The following is a 21,504-nucleotide window of genomic DNA, read 5'->3' on the forward strand; positions in this document are numbered from 1 at the left end:
AGATACTTTGTAACAATTTTGACTCTGGTTGGTGCTGGTAGTGGTGAACTACTAGGAGGAGCAGCACACCAGTCCCACTCCCCAACACAGCTAGACTAATAGCACTGGGCTCTTATAGTAGCAAAGTAAAAAAACAAAAAAGAAAATAAAAGCAGTCCTTACAAGGACTATTGGGTTATTACAGCAGTCAGCAGATGAGATCAGAAGCAGTGCCCACAGCAGCTACATACAGAGCACTGCAGTAGAAGGTAGATTACTAGTCAGCAAAGCTACCTAACCTAAACTCACTGTCCCTCAAATCCCTGCAGAGTTCTGTCCCTACAATACAGAGCAGTATCAAGTAGATTACTAGCCAGCAAAGTTACTATCAACTGTCCCTCAAATAACTAACAGCTCTCTCCCTACACTAGCTCTTCCAAGCACATACAGGCAGAATGAAAAAACGCTGCAGGGCTTCAGTTTATATATGGAAGGGGAGTGGTCCAGGGGGTGTGGGGGTGGTCCAGGAGGGAGAGCTTCCTGATTGGCTGCCATGTATCTGCTGGTCTGGGGTGAGAGGTCAAAAATAAGCGCCAGCTAAGGCGAACCCAAATTGGCGAACGTCGCGCGACGTTCACGAACATTCGGCGGACGCGAACGGTCGATGTTCGCGCGAATTAGTTCGCGGGCGAACAGTCCGCGACATCCCTAGCTGTGGCCCTTGAGCGGCCCTGAAAGGAAAAATAACACCAAAAAATGAAAAGTAATGAATAAATATTGTAGAACTGCCCTGCACTGGTAAAACTGACGTGTTTGCTTCAGAAAGACTACTATAGTTTATATACAAGCAACTGTGTAGCCATGAGGGCAGCCATTCAAGCACAGGATACACAGCAGCTTGTTTATATAAACTATAGTAGTATTTATCTGTTATCTACTGTGTATCCTGTGCTTGAATGGCTGCCCCCATGGCTTCACAGCAGCTTGTTTATATAAACTATAGTAGTACTTATCTGTTATCTACTGTGTATCCTGTGCTTGAATGGCTGCCCCCATGGCTACACAGCAGCTTGTTTATATAAACTATAGTAGTACTTATCTGTTATCTACTGTGTATCCTGTGCTTGAATGGCTGCCCCCATGGCTACACAGCAGCTTGTTTATATAAACTATAGTAGTACTTATCTGTTATCTACTGTGTATCCTGTGCTTGAATGGCTGCCCCCATGGCTACACAGCAGCTTGTTTATATAAACTATAGTAGTCTTTCTGAAGCAAACACACCAGTTTTACCAGCGCAGAGAAACAGTACATTATATTTCTATTACATTAAAATAGTTATTTTCAGTTTATTGTTGTCAGTCTCTTAAAATTGTATTCCGTTTTCAATCTCACTATGCCATCATATTGAATACATGTCTTTCTTCATCTGCATAATATTTGCTATCATAATGTTATTACTTGTTTAATATGAAAATCAAATAAAACATTTTCAAAATAAAAATAAACATTAAAATAGTTTAATTTTTTGGTTTTATTTTTAAATTAAACCTCCCAGCACCCCCCCCTCCCAAGGAAGGGTGATAGAATGCTGGAAGCTAAACAGGTTAATCGCTCACATGCACTTATACAATAAACTGCAACACTTCCCAATTCTCCATGGCAATTCCATTTCCTGAGATGCACCAAGTAGGACAATGCCGATACCAATGTATGGAAGTCATATGGAATGGGTCGGCTCCTGATACACAGATAAGAGGGTCTCTATACATTAGAGGCAAAGAAACCCCCCTCTGTCTCTATGTGATTCCTTAATACTCACTCCCACTATATCTATGGCTTAAGGCCAATGCTACAAATTGCATGTTTAAGGGAATTTCACGCTTCTTTCATAATGACAAATATGATAAATGCTCAGTAAAGTCATGTTTTTTTTTTTTAACTCGGCTCTTGGTGCCTGGAAAACAAGCTGGAACCAAGATAGCGATGCTTTCTGTTTGTGTAGAGCCAACAGCTAACACTTCATTATACTCTTATAGGAGGGTACAAATGGTGTAAACAAAATTAACATTTTTACCATAGATTTCTATTCTATTCCATATTTCAGAGGCATTATGACTTCTAAAAAAAAAATTGCATAGGTCATAAAGCATTTCTCTAAGGGAAATAAAGGGAAGATAAATATTTTATAATATGGGACAGTTTAACAAGGGAGTGTGACTGTGGGATAGCAGGTATAGTAGGGAGAGATGGTGCCTATAGTAACAGTGGATAATAGTCTCAGGGAAGGGAGTGTGACTGTGGGATAGCAGGTATAGTAGGGAGAGATGGTGTCTATAGTAACAGTGGATAATAGTCTCTGGGAAGGGAGTGTGACTGTAGGATAGCAGGTATAGTAGGGAGAGATGGTGTCTATAGTAACAGTGGATAATGGTCTCTGGGAAGGGAGTATGACTGTGGGATAGCAGGTATAGTAGGGAGAGATGGTGCCTATAGTAACAGTGGATAATAGTCTCTGGGAAGGGAGTATGACTGTGGGATAGCAGGTATAGTAGGGAGAGATGGTGCCTATAGTAACAGTGGATAATAGTCTCTGGGAAGGGAGTGTGACTGTGGGATAGCAGGTATAGTAGGGGGAGATGGTGCCTATAGTAACAGTGGATAATAGTCTCTGGGAAGGGAGTATGACTGTGGGATAGCAGGTATAGTAGGGAGAGATGGTGCCTATAGTAACAGTGGATAATAGTCTCTGGGAAGGGAGTGTGACTGTGGGATAGCAGGTATAGTAGGGGGAGATGGTGCCTATAGTAACAGTGGGATAATAGTCTCTGGGAGGGGAGTGTGACTGTGGGATAGCAGGTATAGTAGGGAGAGATGGTGTCTATAGTAACAGTGGATAATAGTCTCTGGGAAGGGAGTGTGACTGTAGGATAGCAGGTATAGTAGGGAGAGATGGTGTCTATAGTAACAGTGGATAATGGTCTCTGGGAAGGGAGTATGACTGTGGGATAGCAGGTATAGTAGGGAGAGATGGTGCCTATAGTAACAGTGGATAATAGTCTCTGGGAAGGGAGTATGACTGTGGGATAGCAGGTATAGTAGGGAGAGATGGTGCCTATAGTAACAGTGGGATAATAGTCTCTGGGAGGGGAGTGTGACTGTGGGATAGCAGGTATAGTAGGGAGAGATGGTGTCTATAGTAACAGTGGATAATAGTCTCTGGGAAGGGAGTGTGACTGTGGGATAGCAGGTATAGTAGGGAGAGATGGTGTCTATAGTAACAGTGGATAATAGTCTCTGGGAAGGGAGTGTGACTGTGGGATAGCAGGTATAGTAGGGAGAGATGGTGTCTATAGTAACAGTGGATAATAGTCTCTGGGAAGGGAGTGTGACTGTGGGATAACAGGTATAGTATGGAGAGATGGTGTCTATAGTAACAGTGGGATAATAGTCTCTGGGAAGGGAGTGTGACTGTGGGATAGCAGGTATAGTAGGGAGAGATGGTGCCTATAGTAACAGTGAGATAATAGTCTCTGGGAAGGGAGTGTGACTGTGGGATAGCAGGTATAGTAGGGAGAGATGGTGCCTATAGTAACAGTGAGATAATAGTCTCTGGGAAGGGAGTGTGACTGTGGGATAACAGGTATAGTAGGGAGAGATGGTGCCTATAGTAACAGTGGATAATAGTCTCTGGGAAGGGAGTGTGACTGTGGGATAGCAGGTATAGTAGGGAGAGATGGTGTCTATAGTAACAGTGGATAATAGTCTCTGGGAAGTGAGTGTGACTGTGGGATAGCAGGTATAGTAGGGAGAGATGGTGCCTATAGTAACAGTGAGATAATAGTCTCTGGGAAGGGAGTGTGACTGTGGGATAACAGGTATAGTAGGGAGAGATGGTGCCTATAGTAACAGTGGATAATAGTCTCTGGGAAGGGAGTGTGACTGTGGGATAGCAGGTATAGTAGGGAGAGATGGTGTCTATAGTAACAGTGGGATAATAGTCTCTGGGAAGGGAGTGTGACTGTGGGATAGCAGGTATAGTAGGGAGAGATGGTGTCTATAGTAACAGTGGATAATAGTCTCTGGGAAGGGAGTGTGACTGTGGGATAGCAGGTATAGTAGGGAGAGATGGTGCCTATAGTAACAGTGAGATAATAGTCTCTGGGAAGGGAGTGTGACTGTGGGATAACAGGTATAGTAGGGAGAGATGGTGCCTATAGTAACAGTGGATAATAGTCTCTGGGAAGGGAGTGTGACTGTGGGATAGCAGGTATAGTAGGGAGAGATGGTGTCTATAGTAACAGTGGGATAATAGTCTCTGGGAAGGGAGTGTGACTGTGGGATAGCAGGTATAGTAGGGAGAGATGGTGTCTATAGTAACAGTGGATAATAGTCTCTGGGAAGGGAGTGTGACTGTGGGATAGCAGGTATAGTAGGGAGAGATGGTGTCTATAGTAACAGTGGATAATAGTCTCTAGGAAGGGAGTGTGACTGTGGGATAGCAGGTATAGTAGGGAGAGATGGTGTCTATAGTAACAGTGGATAATAGTCTCTGGGAAGGGAGTGTGACTGTGGGATAGCAGGTATAGTAGGGAGAGATGGTGTCTATAGTAACAGTGGATAATAGTCTCTGGGAAGGGAGTGTGACTGTGGGATAGCAGGTATAGTAGGGAGAGATGGTGTCTATAGTAACAGTGGATAATAGTCTCTGGGAAGGGAGTGTGACTGTGGGATAGCAGGTATAGTAGGGAGAGATGGTGCCTATAGTAACAGTGGATAATAGTCTCTGGGAAGGGAGTGTGACTGTGGGATAGCAGGTATAGTAGGGAGAGATGTTGGGGTCCCACTAGAACACAATGGAGGACAATACTGAGGTTACAACATGTGACAGGAATGCTGTAGACAAATAAATACAGAGAGAACATTTTTTTTCTGGAAGGGAAGCCACACTGGGTCGTATCTATAATATCTGATAATACAGAGTTGATGTGACATTCGTTTTTCCATGTGGGAAGACTTATGATAAGTTCTCTAAGAAGATAAATGTCAGAGCAGAAGATTTATGGATTTTCTGCTTTACAATAGATGTAGGGGGTGAGTAAGAGCTGCCAAACTTTCCTGACGCCCGAGGCAGCGAATCCATTGAGTCTGGACGTATCTCTTACAGTTATGTGGTTAATTGGTTGGAAATTCGTTTTAAACCCCAGATGTTCTGAGAAGGTAGAAAGATGCTGAATGTTTATGACTTACAGGGGATGATAAACTGTGGAATATCCTTATAAAGGGAACTTCAGTTTTTAAATATAGGCAAGGGATCTAGTATCTGGAAACCTGTTATCCAGAAAGCTCGGAATGGCCATCTCCCATAGACTTAATTTTATCCAAATAATCCAAATTTTAACAAAGGATTTCCTTTGTACATTGTACTTGATCCCAACTAAGATATAATTAATCCTTATTGGAGGCTACACAATCCTGTAGGGTTTATTTAATATTTAAATTATTTTTAAGTACACGTAAGGTATGAAGATCCAAATTACAGAAAGATCCCTGATCTGGAATACCCAAAGTATACCCGAGCATTCTGGATAACAGATCTCTGTATTATCGGGCAACAAGGGATTTACAAATATCTTTGACGAATCAGCCCCATCAGAGAGAATCTGAACCCTAAGGATTTGAACAGAAGTGGCTTTAAAATATTACAATAATATAATATCTTACAAATAATAATACAATCAAAGTAATATATTATGCAAAGAAAATCAGTACTTGGGAGAGACGTCCGCTTCAAAGGGGTGGTTCTCCTTTAAGTTAACTTTTAGTATGTTATAGAATGGCTAATTCTAAGCAACTTTTCAATTGGTCTTCATTTTTTTAATATCGTTTTTGAATTATCTGCCTTTTCCTTCTGACTCTTTCCACTTTCAAACGGGGGTCAATGACCCCATCTAAAAACAAATGCTCTCTAAGGCTGCACTTTTTATTCCTCATCTTTCTATTCAGGTCTCTCCTGTTCATATTCCAGTGTCCTAATCAAATCAATGCATGGTTGCTTGGGGAATTTGGAGCCTAGCAACTAGATAACTGAAATACAAAATGGAGAGCTGCTGAATAAAAAGCTAAATAACTCAAATAACACTAAACTAATAACTAACACTAATAAACTACAAATAATAATAAAAAATGAAAACCCAATATATATTTGTAGTGATGGGCAAATTCATTAGACAGGCGCAAATTCATGGCAAATTTCCTTGTTTCGCCGTCGGTGAATAAATTTGCGACATTGGTGTGAAAATTTTGAAAAAATCAAGCAAAAAAATATTTTTTTGACGCACGTTAAAGTCAATGGGCGACTTTAATTGTCGCTAGCGTCGGAAATTTTTATTTTTGATGCCGGCGACAATTCCAACGCTAGCGACAATTAAAGGTGCCCATTGAAGGTGCGCGTCAAATTCTCGTCAGCGTTGGAATTCTCGCCGGCGTGAAAAAATATTTTTTCACTATTTCGTGGGAAATTCGCACATTTTGTGCTGTTTCGTGAATTTTGTGGGCAATTCGCGAATTTTTCCGGCAAAGCGAAGGAGAAATTTGCCCATCACTATATATTTGTGCTTTGTTGTATAGAGCAGTTTCATGTTAAACTTGCCCCATCTCCTTTGTACTTCAGAGCAGTAATGAGGGTCAGAAACATTCATTGAATTTGCCTTCTTGCGTAATGAACTCCTCCTTATCTGTAAGTCTGACACATAGAGGAATAGAGACGGCTCATTATACAGAGCTCATTATCTCTCTTTACCTCGTCTGCTCTTTCCAAGCATAAGCACATGGTTTACACGCCCACGTCAATGAAAATAAAATAATAAATAGTATTATTTAGTATATAATAGTATTATTTAGGTTTATACAATTATATACAGTGTATAAATCCATACAGCGGTGCATGTACAGGGGAAGCCTATTGCATACCTCCCAACTGTGCCTTTTTTGGAGGGACAGTCCCTCTTTTGACAGCTCAACCTGCAGTCCCTCATTTGTACTGGAAAGTCCCTATTTTCTCTGCACTGAACAGCCAGAAAAAGAAACAAAGTTTCTCACTTAATTGGCTTTTAGCAGAGAGACCAGAACAGCTAACAGGTGCAACTAAGATACTTTGTAACAATTTTGAGACACAAAAAATACAGTTTAGATAAGGAGAAATATTTTCAAACTTTCATAACCTGCCAAATTTTGTAAAATGAACATGGTAATTAGGGGGTGTGGCCACAAAAGGAGGCATGGTAAAAATGTCCACTGTTCCACGCGCGAAAAAAATTTTTGTCCCTCTTTTTACTTCCAAAATGTTGGGAGGTATGCTATTGTGTTTATAACAGTTAATAGATGTAGGCCACAATCTTCAGACGAGCTCTCACACACAGAGAATGGGCCCAGAAGTTGAAGTTCTTATTAAATGTACTTCTAATGAGTCGCAATTTTCCCCTCAGTGCTTGGTGAGACTTCTCGGGCTGTAGGGTGATTCACACAAGCAGAATTATCTTAATGTAATGTTCTAATCAGCGCCTCTCAAGTCCTACAGCTCGGACACTTTGATAAATGATTCCTATTGATGCCGCCATTCCAAACATGTCTCATGACTGACGCTTGGCATAAGCAGAGGATTTGCTGCAGCCTTAACTGGCTTTTTAAAGGGATACTGTCATGGGAAAAAAAATTTTTTCAAAACACATCAGTTAATAGTGCTGCTCCAGCAGAATTCTGCACTGAAACCCATTTCTCAAAAGAGCAAACAGATTTTTTTATATTTAATTTTGAAATCTGACATTGGGCTAGACATATTGTCAAGTTTCCCAGCAGCCCTCAGTCATGTTACTTGTGCTCTGATAAACTCTGATAAACTCATTCTTTACTGCTATACTGCAAGTTAGAGTGATATCACCCCCCCTTCCTTTCCCCCCCCCAGCAGCCTAACAACAGAACAATGGGAAGGTAACCAGATAACAGCTCCCTAACACAAGATAACAGCTGCCTGGTAGATCTAAGAACAACACTCAATAGTAAAATCCAGGTCCCACTGAGACACATTCAGTTACATTGAGTAGGAGAAACAACAGCCTGCCAGAAAGCAGTTCCATCCTAAAGTGCTGGCTCTTTCTGAAAGCACATGACCAGGCAAAATGACCTGAGATGCACCTACACACCAATATTACAACTAAATACACTTGCTGGTTCAGGAATGAAATTTTATATTGTAGAGTGAATTATTTGCAGTCAGGGTCAGACTGGGGGGTCCGGGGCCCACCGGGACTGGTGTCCAGGGCCCCCCTCTAGCCCCCGCTACCTACTTGTTAGGCGAATCCCCAGGCGGCGCATCGCGCATGCGCAAACGGCGCGCATGCGCGAGCGCAAACGGCGCTGCGATGCGCCGAAATTTTTTTTATTATTTTTTTAAAACTGTTCGGGAGAGGGGGACTGGCCCGGCGGGGGCCCACTAGGGTCGGGGCCCACCGGGTATTTTCCCGGTATCCCGCCGGGCCAGTCCGACACTGTTTGCAGTGTAAACAGTGTCATTTAGAAATAAAAACTACACCATAAAAATCACGACAGAATCAATTCAACAATATCATCTAAAGGGAAAATATTTCTGTTTTCCTATTGCAGGGAATAGGCAGAGTATCAGTATCCCGTAAAGGATAAGTAAACCTTTAAAATAAGTGAATGTAAAATTGATGAGGGGGCTATTATTAGAACTTTTGCAAAGTACTTTCATTATTTATTTTTTTTATACTCAAGATATTAAGGGATACGTGTACTGTTAATATGAATGAATTTTGTTACAACTGCGCCACCAATCCGATCCTTTATTCGAAAACCCATTATCCAGAAAGCTCTGAATTACAGGATTGCTGTCTCCTATAGACTCCATTTTAATCAAATAATTTACATTTTTAAAAATTATTTTATTAAAAAAATCCTATTGGGTTTAATTAATATTTAATTGATTTTTCTTTTAGTACAGGTATGGGATCTGTTATTCGGAAACCTGTTATCCAGAAAGCTCTGAATTACGGAAAGGCCGTCTCCCATAGACTCAATTTTATCCAAATAATCCAAATTTTTAAAAATGATTTCCCTTTTCTCTGTAATAATACTTGATCCCTATTAAGATATAATTAATCCTTATTGGAAGCAAAACCAGCCTATTTTGGTTTATTTCATGTTTATATGATTTTCTAGTAGACTTAGGGGCAGATTTATCAAGGAGTCGAATTTCAAATTTCGAATAAAAAAAATGTATTTGAGTTGAATTCGAATTGTACGAATCAAATTAAGATCATATTCAATGAATTCGATTGAAAGTTTTTTCTAAAAAAAAACCTTAGATTTTTCAAACTCCACCAATTGACTCCATAATAGTTCTAGGGGGTCCCCCATAGGCTAAAACAGCAGGTTTTAGATGGCGAATGGTCGAAGTTGAATTCTTAAAGAGACAGTACATGATACATTTTCGATTTTTGAGTTTTTTTCAAATTCGAATTGAATTTGGACTATTCCCTAGTCGAAGTAATTAGAATTTTTTTAATTCAAATTTTCACTTCGACCCTTGAAAAATCTGCCCCTTACGGTATGAAGATACAAATGAAAATGAAAGCGCTCTGAGTGCCATCCCGCCAGCGATTACGTTTCTAGCCGGTGGGAAGGCTTTTCTGGGAAGATTAGTCGCCCGAAGAAGATGTGATTAGTCGTGGGACGAATAAGGGTAGGGCTACATGGATATTTTCGGTGTGATCTGATGCGATGAGACAAAACGCCGGTGACAAATTCCCTGCGACGGAAATAAGGTAAGAGACAGAAATGTCGGATGAAGTCGCATCGTTGATCCGACGTGACACAATTGTCGGATGCAGACGCATCGCGCAGCATCTTCATCCGACAGAAGTGTCGCGTCTGATCAACGCTGCGACTTCATCCGACATTTCTGTCTCTTACCTTATTTCCGTCGCATGTGATTTGTCGCCGGCGTTTTGTGGCAGCACATGGGATCGCGCCAAAAACGTCCGTGTAGTCCTACCCTGAATCTTCACGTGTGTCTCTGCCCTTAAGGTATGAAGATCCAAATTACAGAAAGATCCATTATCCGGAGTATTCTTGGTAAATAGATCCTATACCTGTAACCATTATCCACTGAAAATAGATTACAAATTACAATTTTTCGGGCACTTTGGGTTGATATCCCCCTTTAAAGGCAGCTGCAAGGATGAAATCTGTCTCCCCCCATATCCGGGAGAGTATCTTTTAGGAAAGTTAATTGACAGGGAAGGATTTCTCTCTCTCTATAAACTCAAGGACCTCTCGGTGGCGACGCTCTGAAAGCTTTAACAGCGGCAGCCCTCGCCGGTAATTGGATTTCTATTTCTCCGTGAATTGGCGCTGGATTCCCAAGCACCTGGGTCTCGCCGGGCCCTGCAGCTTTCAATAAACACAATTAAGTTACTGAAACATATTTAAAATGAATGCGGCGGCAGATACGAGCTTGGCTCTCGTGTACAGGGAAAATGTATATTGTGGTGCCGGTGTGACTCGCGAAATGGGACGAGAGAAATAGAAATGTTCAATTGTAAAGTTATGGGAATTATTATCCGCAAAAAACTGAGATCTCCGGAGTGAGACAATGCTATTACCCATAATGCCCAGATGTGATTTTCCCTGTAATAATCAGACATTTCAGTTCATTTTACTGGACGCCTGCTGAGCCGACATAAATCCATAAAAGTAATTCTGCTGCTTTTAAAGCTCTTTAAGTAGCATTAACTTTTAGTATGTTTTCAATTGGTCTTTATTTTTTTTTTCTGCATTATAAAATTTTAAAATTATTTCTGACTCTTTCCAGCTTTCAAATGGGGGTCACTGACCCCATCTAAAAAAACAAATGGAACGTTATTGCTACTTTTCATTACTCTTCTTTCTATTCAGTTCATATTTCAGTCTCTTATTCCAATCAATGCAGCGTAGATAGGGGAATTGGGACCCTAGCAACCAGATGGCTGAAATTGCAAACTGGAGAGCTGCTGAATAAAAAGCTGAATAACTCAAAAACCACAAATAATAAAAAATGAAAACCAATTGCAAATTGTCTCAGAATATCACTCTCTACAGCATACTAAAAGTTAATTTAAAGGTGAACAACTCTTTTAAGTAGCATTAACTTTTAGTATGTTGTAGAGCAGCTAATTCTAAGCAATATTTCAATTGTTCTTCATTTTTTCTTCATTGTAGTTTTTGAATTATTGCTGACTCTTTCCAGCTTTCAAATGGGGGTCACTGACCCCATCTAAAAAACAAATGTATTGTTATTTTTACTTTTTTATTACTCGTCTTGCTATATAGCCCCTCTTCTATTCATATTCCAGTCTCTTATTCAAATCAGGGCATGGTTGCTAGGGGAATTTGGATCCCTAGCAACCAGACTGCTGAAATTGCAGAGCTGCTGGATAAAAAGCGAAATAACTCAAAAACAACAAATAATAAAAAATAAAAACCTATTGCAAATTGTCCCAGAATATCACTCTCTACATCATACTAACAGTTAATTTAAAGGTGAACAACCCCTTTAAATGGGACATAAACTAACAAATAAAATGTTGCCCAATGAAAGAGATTTTAATTCTAATACATGTTCATTACAAATTACGGAAGTTATTTACTAAAATCTGATTTTATCTCATATTTTATTTAAAAAAAACACAACCAAACTTCCATGCCCGATTTTAGCTTATTTATTGATTTAAAAAATATGGATTTAAATGGATTGTGGAAAAACTCGATAAAATCGAGCGAAACCCCAAATCACTTGAATTTTTTTCCCCCCGAATTGTTTGATTTTTTCGCGTTTTTGACCGAAAACCCTAAAAAAGATGGATTTTCGCCTGAAACACAACGCAGACCACGAAAACGTCAAATTGAGATAAGGGCCTCAATGATAAGTCTGGAATATTAGGAACTCTAAATATAAAGTGATAACTCACCAAAAAAAGGAAGAGGCCGAATTCGAATCATACGTATCAAAGTAATAGCGGCGCATTCGATTCGAAAGTTTTTCCCAAAAAAACTTTGATTTTTCAAAGTCCACCAATTGACTAAAAATGGGTTTTAAGAGGTCCCCCATAGGCTAAAACAGCACTTCAGCAGGTTTTAGATGGCGAATGGTTGAAGTCTAATTTTTAAAGAGACAGTACATGATAAATTTCAACATTCAAATTTTCGCATTTTTTTCAAATTCAAATCGAATTTGTATGATTCCCTAGTTGAAGTACAAAAAGAATAGCTTGAAATTCTAATTTTTTTCAATCGAAAATTCACCTCAATTCACCTTGATAAATATGCCCCTTAATCATTGTAGGCTATGATTAAGTGTTTATGACATGAAACGCATAAGGCACAATTAACTCTCTTCACTTTGAACTAATCGCCTGGTGGAAGTTTGCCTTCATTGAGTGCCTGCTCCAAAAGCTTATACAGGACCTGGCTTTTTGCAAAACATCGGGGTATAAGAAATCTCAATTTTTTGGAGATTTGAACTTTCGTACTTTAATAAATAAGTCCCTTTACAATCACTGATATTAATGTTGTTGCAATTGAAAGCAGTATCTGCCGGTTCCTTCCTGCACTGCTGGTTCTGACTCTGCGAACAATGTAGCTGAAGCTTGGTGCTCCTCTATCCAAGGCTCCATGCTTGGTTGCATTCTTTCATGGTTCTTCAGGGGTCTGGTAATCAGCTGCCATATGCGTTGAGTGGATTTACTATACTGATCATTCACATCACTCCCAGCCAGCAGAGCTTACAATCTAAGGACCCCATCACATTCCCACACGCTAGAGTTTGATCAGGAGCCATTTATGTTGCCGGTATGTTATCGGATGACAGGCACATAGTAACGTCGCCACGTAAGTGAATATAATAAACACAGCGCACTGTACTGACAACCCCAGAAGCCTGAGCAAGTGTCTGTGAATGTGATGTGTTGCTCTACAGTCCCCTGGAAAATCATGGAAGGAAAAAATTCCGAACATTAAAGTAACATCCAGTACCATGTGTTTCCCCTGCAATGTTTTGATCAGTAACAGCCAATTGCTCCGAGGAAGGGACTTTGCTTGATACGGATAATCGGATACACACTTCCAATTCTTCTGTTTCACATCATTATACTACGGGCACTGGCCATCTGATTAATTGGAAGGTTTAATAATTGACTTTCTTTCTTCCATGGCTTTAATGGTTAATATAACACTGATCTTAAAGGAGAAGGAAATGATGGCTAGCCTTGTGCAACAAGCTGGCACTCTTCTTCCCCCCTGCATTCGCCCATAACCAGTACTGAGAGAGTTAAAGGGGGTCTCGTTGCCCTTTAAATTAACTGTTAGTATGATGATATTCAGAGACAATTTACAATTGTTTTTTATTATTTGTGGTTATTTAGCTTTTTATTCAGCAACTCTCCAATTTGTCATCTGGTTGCTAGGGTCTAAATGTTTTGTTTTTTTTTTTAGAAAAAAGCCAATCATTAAAAAAAAAAAAAAAAAAAAGGAACAATTAATAATGAAGAAAAATTGAAAAGTGGCTTAGAATTAGCCAGTCTATTAAAAGTTAACTTAAAGGTGAAGTACCACTTGATCCAGTTATCCAGTTTGGATCAAGTACAATATAAGGCACTGTTTTTATTACATTAATAAATTATTATTATATTTATATATACAGGTATGGGACCTGTTATCCAGAATGTTCGGGACCTGGGGTTTTCCGGATCACAGATCTTCACACCTTAAGTCTACTAGAAAATCATGTAAACATTAAATAAACCCAATAGGCTGGTTTTGCTTCCAATGAGGATTAATTATATCTTAGTTGGCATCAAATAGGGATGCACCGAATCCAGGTTTCGGTTTGGGATTCGGCTTTTTTTAGCAGGGTACGGATTTAACCAAATCCTTCTACCCAGCCGAGCTGAATCCAAATCCTAATTTGCATATGGGCGGGGAGGGAAATCATGTGACTTTTTGTTGCAAAACAAAGAAGTAAAAAATGTTTTCCCCTTCCCAACCCTAATTTGCATATGCAAATTAGAATTCGGATTTGGTTCGGTATTCGGCCACATGCCTAGGATCAAGTACAAGGTACTGTTTTATTATTACAGAGAAACGGGAAATCATTTTTAAAAAATTTAATTCCGTAATTTGGAGCTTTCTGGATAACGGGTTTCCGCATAACTGATCCCATACCTGTATAGGCAATATATAAAGCAGCCCTACACATTAGTATTAAATAGTATTAGTTAGTATTAGTATTAAATTAGTATTAAATAGTATAATAATAGTATAAGCCTTTCATTTACCTCTCAACAATGACATTATCTATTCAAGTGTCTCCCAAAGGTTGGGGTGCCTTTAGTTTCTATATATCTTTGATATTACATGAAGCCCCTGCTAAAGTCAATGCGTTTGTATTGGGAAGAAGATGAAACACCCAGTGAGGTGCTGTTTGATTCTCATTGCCCCCCTCATTGCACGGCGCTACTTTTATTCACGCCTCTTATCTTCCCTGATACCTGTGCAGATAAAGCGCGACTTCTTCAACTTGGAAATTAGCTTCCAAGAGAATAGAGAAAAAGACAGAAATTAAATAATGACTGCGGGTCAAAGTAATTTCCCCTTCTTTAGAGAAACTGTCATACGATATCCAGGTCTGAAATCTCACTGCGAGGATTCCTGGTAATGGTTCTCACTTCTACATAGTGCTGTGTGCCTTTAATAGCAATTATATCCTTCTCTGCTGTATCTGTGATATTGGACCTAGAACTGTGATACATACCCAATAATATATTTTATATTAATGTACAAGGCTGCAGCCTGAGTTATACAGGGAACTCTGAGTATCACTCATGTATTATAAGGGATAATGTACCCCCTACTGTAAATGATAAGGATATTAGATGTCACTGAGGGGTTATGTGACCATATAAAGTCACAAGGCTGCAGGCTGAGTTATACAGGGAACTCTGAGTAGCACTCATGTATTATAAGGGATAATGAACCCCGTACTGTAAATGATAAGGATATTAGAAGTCACTGAGGGGTTGTTCGGTGACCATATAAAGGCACAAGGCTGCAGGCTGAGTTATACAGGGAACTCTGAGTATCACTCATGTATTATAAGGGATAATGTACCCCCTACTGTAAATGATAAGGATATTAGATGTCACTGAGGGGTTATGTGACCATATAAAGTCACAAGGCTGCAGGCTGAGTTATACAGGGAACTCTGAGTAGCACTCATGTATTATAAGGGATAATGAACCCCCTACTGTAAATGATAAGGATATTAGAAGTCACTGAGGGGTTGTTCGGTGACCATATAAAGGCACAAGGCTGCAGGCTGAGTTATACAGGGAACTCTGAGTATCACTCATGTATTATAAGGGATAATGTACCCCCTACTGTAAATGATAAGGATATTAGATGTCACTGAGGGGTTATGTGACCATATAAAGTCACAAGGCTGCAGGCTGAGTTATACAGGGAATTCTGAGTATCACTAATGTATTATAAGGGATAATGTACCCCCTACTGTAAATGATAAGGATATTAGAAGTCACTGAGGGGTTGTTCTGTGACCATATAAAGGCACAAGGTTGCAGGCTGAGTTATACAGGGAACTCTGAGTAGCACTCATGTATTATAAGGGATAATGAACCCCCTACTGTAAATGATAAGGATATTAGAAGTCACTGAGGGGTTGTTCGGTGACCATATAAAGGCACAAGGCTACAGGCTGAGTTATACAGGGAACTCTGAGTAGCACTCATGTATTATAAGGGATAATGAACCCCCTACTGTAAATGATAAGGATATTAGAAGTCACTGAGGGGTTGTTCTGTGACCATATAAAGGCACAAGGCTGCAGGCTGAGTTATACAGATCAAATCTGGGATAATAAAACATCACATTACCATTTATATCTGAGTGAGCGAAACAATCTATTGATGATATTTTTGGGCTGGAAGTAGTTAAAAGCGTTAATGAAGTTGTCAACCCGTACATCAGTCATCTGCATCTCTCTGCTTAATTAGCGCTTCATTAACATTTTGCAGCCTTGGTATAATGATGACAACTCATCTTCCCAGGTATAGGAGACAAGGAGCCCCTGAGAACAGCAGCAGAAATGACCTACAAATGCTCTCGCCTGTTGTTTGTCTCTACACAAATAGCAATTAGCCGCACGGGCAGCGATAAGTGGTGGGATTTAATGAGGAGGAGAAATGTCAGGGCCATGGCCATTCCCACTGGGAAAACGTATGACAGATATGGGATTTTAGTGGAATTGATGGTCACAAATTGGCCATTGGGTTCAATATGCAGCAATATTCCAACTGGGAACAGAAGTTTCCTGTAAAAAGTCATTGCTTTACCAAATATAAATGCTGTAATTCTGCCTCAAATTCCAATTAAAGGAGAACTAAATCTAAACTAAAGAAGTAGCTAGAAATGTTGTATATTATATTTTGGGCTTCTGTCTCAGCCCAAGGCTAGAGTCCTGCAGCGGGACGGGTACCTTGCGGGTTTCGGATAGAGGTTCTGTGTTCTATTCTCTCAATAGTGATTTTTACTCCTTTTTTCTGATCACATCTACTACAATGACAGCACTTCCTGATTCTTGTTGCGGATAAGGTACTTGCGGGTCGGGTAGCGGGTCCAAGCGATTGAGAATGCAGGTTGCGGCTCCGGGATGCGGATTGCAGTTTGTGATACAGGTCGGGTACGGGTTCCAAAAAATGGACCCACGCAGGACTCTACCCGAGGCAATCACAGCCCTTTAGCAGTAAAGATCTGTGTATCCAAAGATGCCCCAGTAGCTCCCCATCTTCTTTTCTGCTGATTCACTGCACATGCTCTGTGCTGCTGTCACTTACTGAGCTTAGGGACCCACTCACAATATACAGTACACATAGAATAGAAATGTCACAATATAAGGCTGATTAGTAATTAATAAACATAATTACTACATGGCAGCACAGAAACCAGTGCAATTAGCATCAGAATTGAATAATCAGCAAACCTGTAGCATCAGCTTATATTACAGCCAGGGAAGCTCATTTTCTGCTGGATAATTAGTGACGAGCCCTAAGCTTAGCTTCTCAACAGCCAATCAGAGCCCACTGAGCATGTGAGTGTCACAGACACTTTCCAAGATGGTGACCCCCTGTGACAAGTTTGAAGTCCTGGATCATTGCTGCTATTGACAAGCTCAAACTTTAGCCTCGTGCAATAAGTTCACTATATAAAATATGCAATTTTTAGGGTTTAGTTCACCTTTAAATTATCCGTTTTCTTCTTTACTTTATATGGCCTGTACTGTGTAGCCTTGACTTGTGTTTTGGAGCTCAGATCACTTGAGAACACCTTACCTGCCCTAGTGTTCTTTTATTTGCTGAACTCTGGGCCCCGTGTTATTATAGGGAGACTTATAGAAAGGCATTTCTGTGAATAAGAAATTATGTTATTGTGTTTTTAACAATGATTTATTGTGTATCTCTCTCTCTGCAGACGGAAAGGTGGAAGTAACAAAGGAGAGCATCAAGTTATGCACCATGGGACCAGGGAAGGTTTTCGGGGAGCTCGCTATATTGTACAACTGCACCCGCACAGCTACCGTCAAAAGTAAGTCTCCCGCCCCTCTCTATGCGCAGGGGGCTTATTCACTCAAATGTCTCTCCTTCTCCAACAGCAGCCGCTAATCTCAGTTACTGTAACTAAACAAACCAATGCGACTGTCAATCAGACTGCAACGTTTAAATGTTAAATTCCACAAGGATTCCATTGTATTTCTATTTAGGGGTTTCTCACAGGTGGAGTTTTGTAGCTGAGATTTTTCATGAGAGACACTGCGCTAAAAATTCATCAGTGATGCCTAATGCATATACAGGTATGGGATCTGTTATCCGGAAACCGGTTATCCAGAAAGCTCTGAATTATGTAAAGGTTGTCTCCCATAGACTCAATTTTATTCAAAGAATCTACATTTTATAATTAAATAATTTCCTTTTTCTGTGTAATAATAAACCAGTAGCTTGTACTTGATCCCAACTAAGATATAATTAATCCTTATTGGAAGCAAAACCAGCCTATTGGGTTTATTTAATGTTTTAAGGTATGAAGATCCAAATTATGGAAAGATCCGTTATATATATATATATATATATATATATATATATATATATATATATATATATATATATATATATATATATATAGGGATCCGTTAACCCGGAATCTAGTTATCCAGAAAGCTCTAATTTATGGAAAGGCCGTCTCCCATAGACTCCATTTTATCCAAAGAATCCACATCTTTAAAAATAATTTCATTTTTCTGTGTAATAATAAAACAGTAGTTTGTAATTGATCCCAGCTAAGATATAATTAATCCTTATTGGAGGCAATAAGATATAATTAATCCTTATTGGAGGCAAAACCAGCCTATTGGGTTTATTTAATGTTTTAAGGTATGAAGACCCAAATTATGGAAAGATCCGTTATCTGGAAAACCTCAGGTCCAGCGTATTCTGAGTAACAGGACTCTGCTCTACTGAATCTGAACAGAAATACCCCATGTGCACAGCAAATAATTTTAATTATATAGGGTACGTTTTGGACAGGCTCTTGGATTCTACCGAAACCAAATTTTGCTAAAAATATCTTGTATTTGGCCAAATCCCAAGCCAAATCTGTGATTCAGTGCATCATATATATATATATATATATATATATATATATATATAGGGATCCGTTAACCCGGAATCTAGTTATCCAGAAAGCTCTAATTACTGGAAAGGCCGTCTCCCATAGACTCCATTTTATCCAAAGAATCCACATCTTTAAAAATAATTTCCTTTTTCTGTGTAATAATAAAACAGTAGCTTGTACTTGATCCCAACTAAGATATAATTAATCCTTATTGGAAGCAAAACCAGCCTATTGGGTTTATTTAATGTTTACATGATTTTCTAGTATCAAGAAAGATCCAAATGACCTAAAAATTTGTTATCCGGAAAACCTCATGTCCCGAGTATTCTGGATAAGAGATCCCATACCTGTATACAGTCTTTTATCTATGTTTTTCTACTGTACAAGCACATCCCTAAATCAACCCTTGTGACTTTAGTCTAAATGACGTCTTATATTGGGTGAAATTACAGCTTTCCAGGCCTCGGTATAAAAACAGCCGACTGAGGATCAAATCCCAAACTGCCAGCACATGTGGCTCCAACAAAAAGTGCCATTCATTTTCCAACATCCCTTCCTCCCAGCCTTACAGACCCCTTTCCAGGAAGAAACTCACTCCCCTTTTCAGTAAATAGAGCGAATGTCCCACTTTCATACTTTCTTATAAAGAATATTCCAACTGCAATTCTGCTTCCAGCACTTTGTGACATCATTATGGAAAGACTTTGGGTTCACATCTACTGTTACAGATGTAATGTGTTATCAATTACATAGCACAGGTATAGGATCTGTTATCCAGAAACCTGTTATCCAGAAAGCTCAGAATTACGGAAAGGCCGTCTCCCATAGACTCCATTTTATTCAAAGAATCTATATTTTTTAAAATGATTTCCTTTTTCTCTGTAATAATAAAACAGTCGCTTGTACTTGATCCCAACTAAGATATAATTAATCCTTATTGGAGGCAATACAGTCCTATTGAGTTTATTTAATGTTTATATGATTTTCGAGTAGACTTAAGGTATGAAGATCCAAATTACAGAAAGATCTATTATTCGGAAAACCTCAGGTCTTGAGCATTTTGGATAACATACAATACCTGTATTTTAATAAAATCCGAACTCCGTGGGTCACGTTTCAGTGGGAACTTTGCTGCTCAACAGTTCCATAAATACAGCAGTAACCAATAAGCTTTAGATGGCACACACATAGCAAAATGTGCATAAATTTATATAAATCACAAAAATCCAAAGAAATCCCAACATTTATGCACATTTTGCTATGTGTGTGCCATCTGAATCTTCTTGGTTACTGCTGCCCATACCTGTATTATAAGGGTATATTTTAGGTTCTATAGCTGTACCACTGTAGGTACAAAGCTGTACATATATTATTGTAGATATGAGAATGCTCAGGACCTGGGGTTTCCGGATACCAGATCTTACCGTAATTTAGATCTTCATACCTTAAGTCTACTAGAAAATCATATAAACATTAAATAAACCCAATAGGCTGGTTTTGCTTCCAATAAGGATTAATTATATCTTAGTTGGGATCAAGTACAAGCTACTGTTTTATTATTACTGAGAAAAAAGAAATCATTTTTAAAAATTTGAATTATTGTTCCTTCCCGTAATCGGAGCTTCCCAGATAACAGATTTCCCTATACGTGTACAAGCCCTGCAGAATATTCATCCCCAGCTCTCTGCTCAATTGTATAGGATTTTTGGCGCATATTTATCTCTAAATAGAGCTTTTTTTTCATCCTTTGATAAATAGATTGATAAATATATATATACATCAGCCGTAAAGCAGAACAGTCACATGTGCACCAGGAAATTCATTCCCCAATGACACGTAGAAAAAAAGCACTTTTTTTTTCCAAAGTTAAAATTATTCTACATAAGTAAAGCTTAAATATTACTTTCGGGAAGCAATAGAACTTTTTATTTTTTTTTGTCCATGCAGATTTTAACGATGAATCATTGCGGCCCCGGCCGTGTCATTATTGGAAACCGTATTTGCTCAATATCTTGCCCTTTTCTTTACTCTCTGTCTTTGTTGCCTGATGATAAACTGAGGAGCGCACTGCCAAAATGTTACATTAGCCGTGGGAATAGCAATAATAAATAGCAATCTTAATATATGTCAGAGTCAAAATGTCAGCGTGTTGATGTGAAGTCCCGTGCGCTGGGGATGGACCTCGGTGATAACTAATATTAATATTGTGCTCTGTGAATCCAGTATTAGGAATTCTCCCATTCTATCACAAACGATCCAGGAAAAAGAGGGGCGTTTTAGTTCAACAACAGCTGATGAGCCGGTTAGTGATGGGTGAATTTGGGGCATTTCGGTTCGCCGAAAAATGTGTGAATTTCCCGCAAAATTCGCTTAACGAATTTTTTTTTTTTTACAACGGCGTCGGTTTTTTGGATGCTGGCGCAAATTTGCAATCCGCTGGCATCCATTTTTTTGGACGCCGGCGGATTTACGCGGCGGTTGGCCCATCACTAGTTGTGGTTCATTGGTGGGTTCAGAAGCTTACAGCATACATTTAGATAATATAGACACATCCTCAGTACACCCAAAACCTCCCGTCTTCCGGAAAATCCCCCTCACTTCGTGGTCCATGATTTGGGACAGTCCCACAGAAATCAGGGTCTTTAGAGATAAAATCACACACTGAATTCCACTATAACAAGACGGTTCCCTTCATTCCGTGTTGAAGGGGTGGTTCACATTATGTTATAG

At 39.4% G+C, this 21,504-nt stretch overlaps 1 protein-coding gene across 2 annotated transcripts in view; it reads left to right on the top strand.

The window, feature by feature from the left end:
• Positions 1-21,504, top strand: part of LOC108696071 (cGMP-dependent protein kinase 1) — a 430,860-nt gene that overhangs the window by 185,252 nt on the left and 224,104 nt on the right. For both annotated transcript variants that reach the window (XM_018225072.2, XM_018225071.2), the window contains exon 3: positions 17,578-17,691. In XM_018225072.2, coding sequence (XP_018080561.1) covers positions 17,578-17,691 — 114 coding nt within the window. The remainder of the gene's footprint in view (positions 1-17,577; positions 17,692-21,504) is intronic.

The sequence above is a fragment of the Xenopus laevis genome, chromosome 7L (assembly GCF_017654675.1).
Source record: "Xenopus laevis strain J_2021 chromosome 7L, Xenopus_laevis_v10.1, whole genome shotgun sequence".
Taxonomy (NCBI): domain Eukaryota; kingdom Metazoa; phylum Chordata; class Amphibia; order Anura; family Pipidae; genus Xenopus; species Xenopus laevis.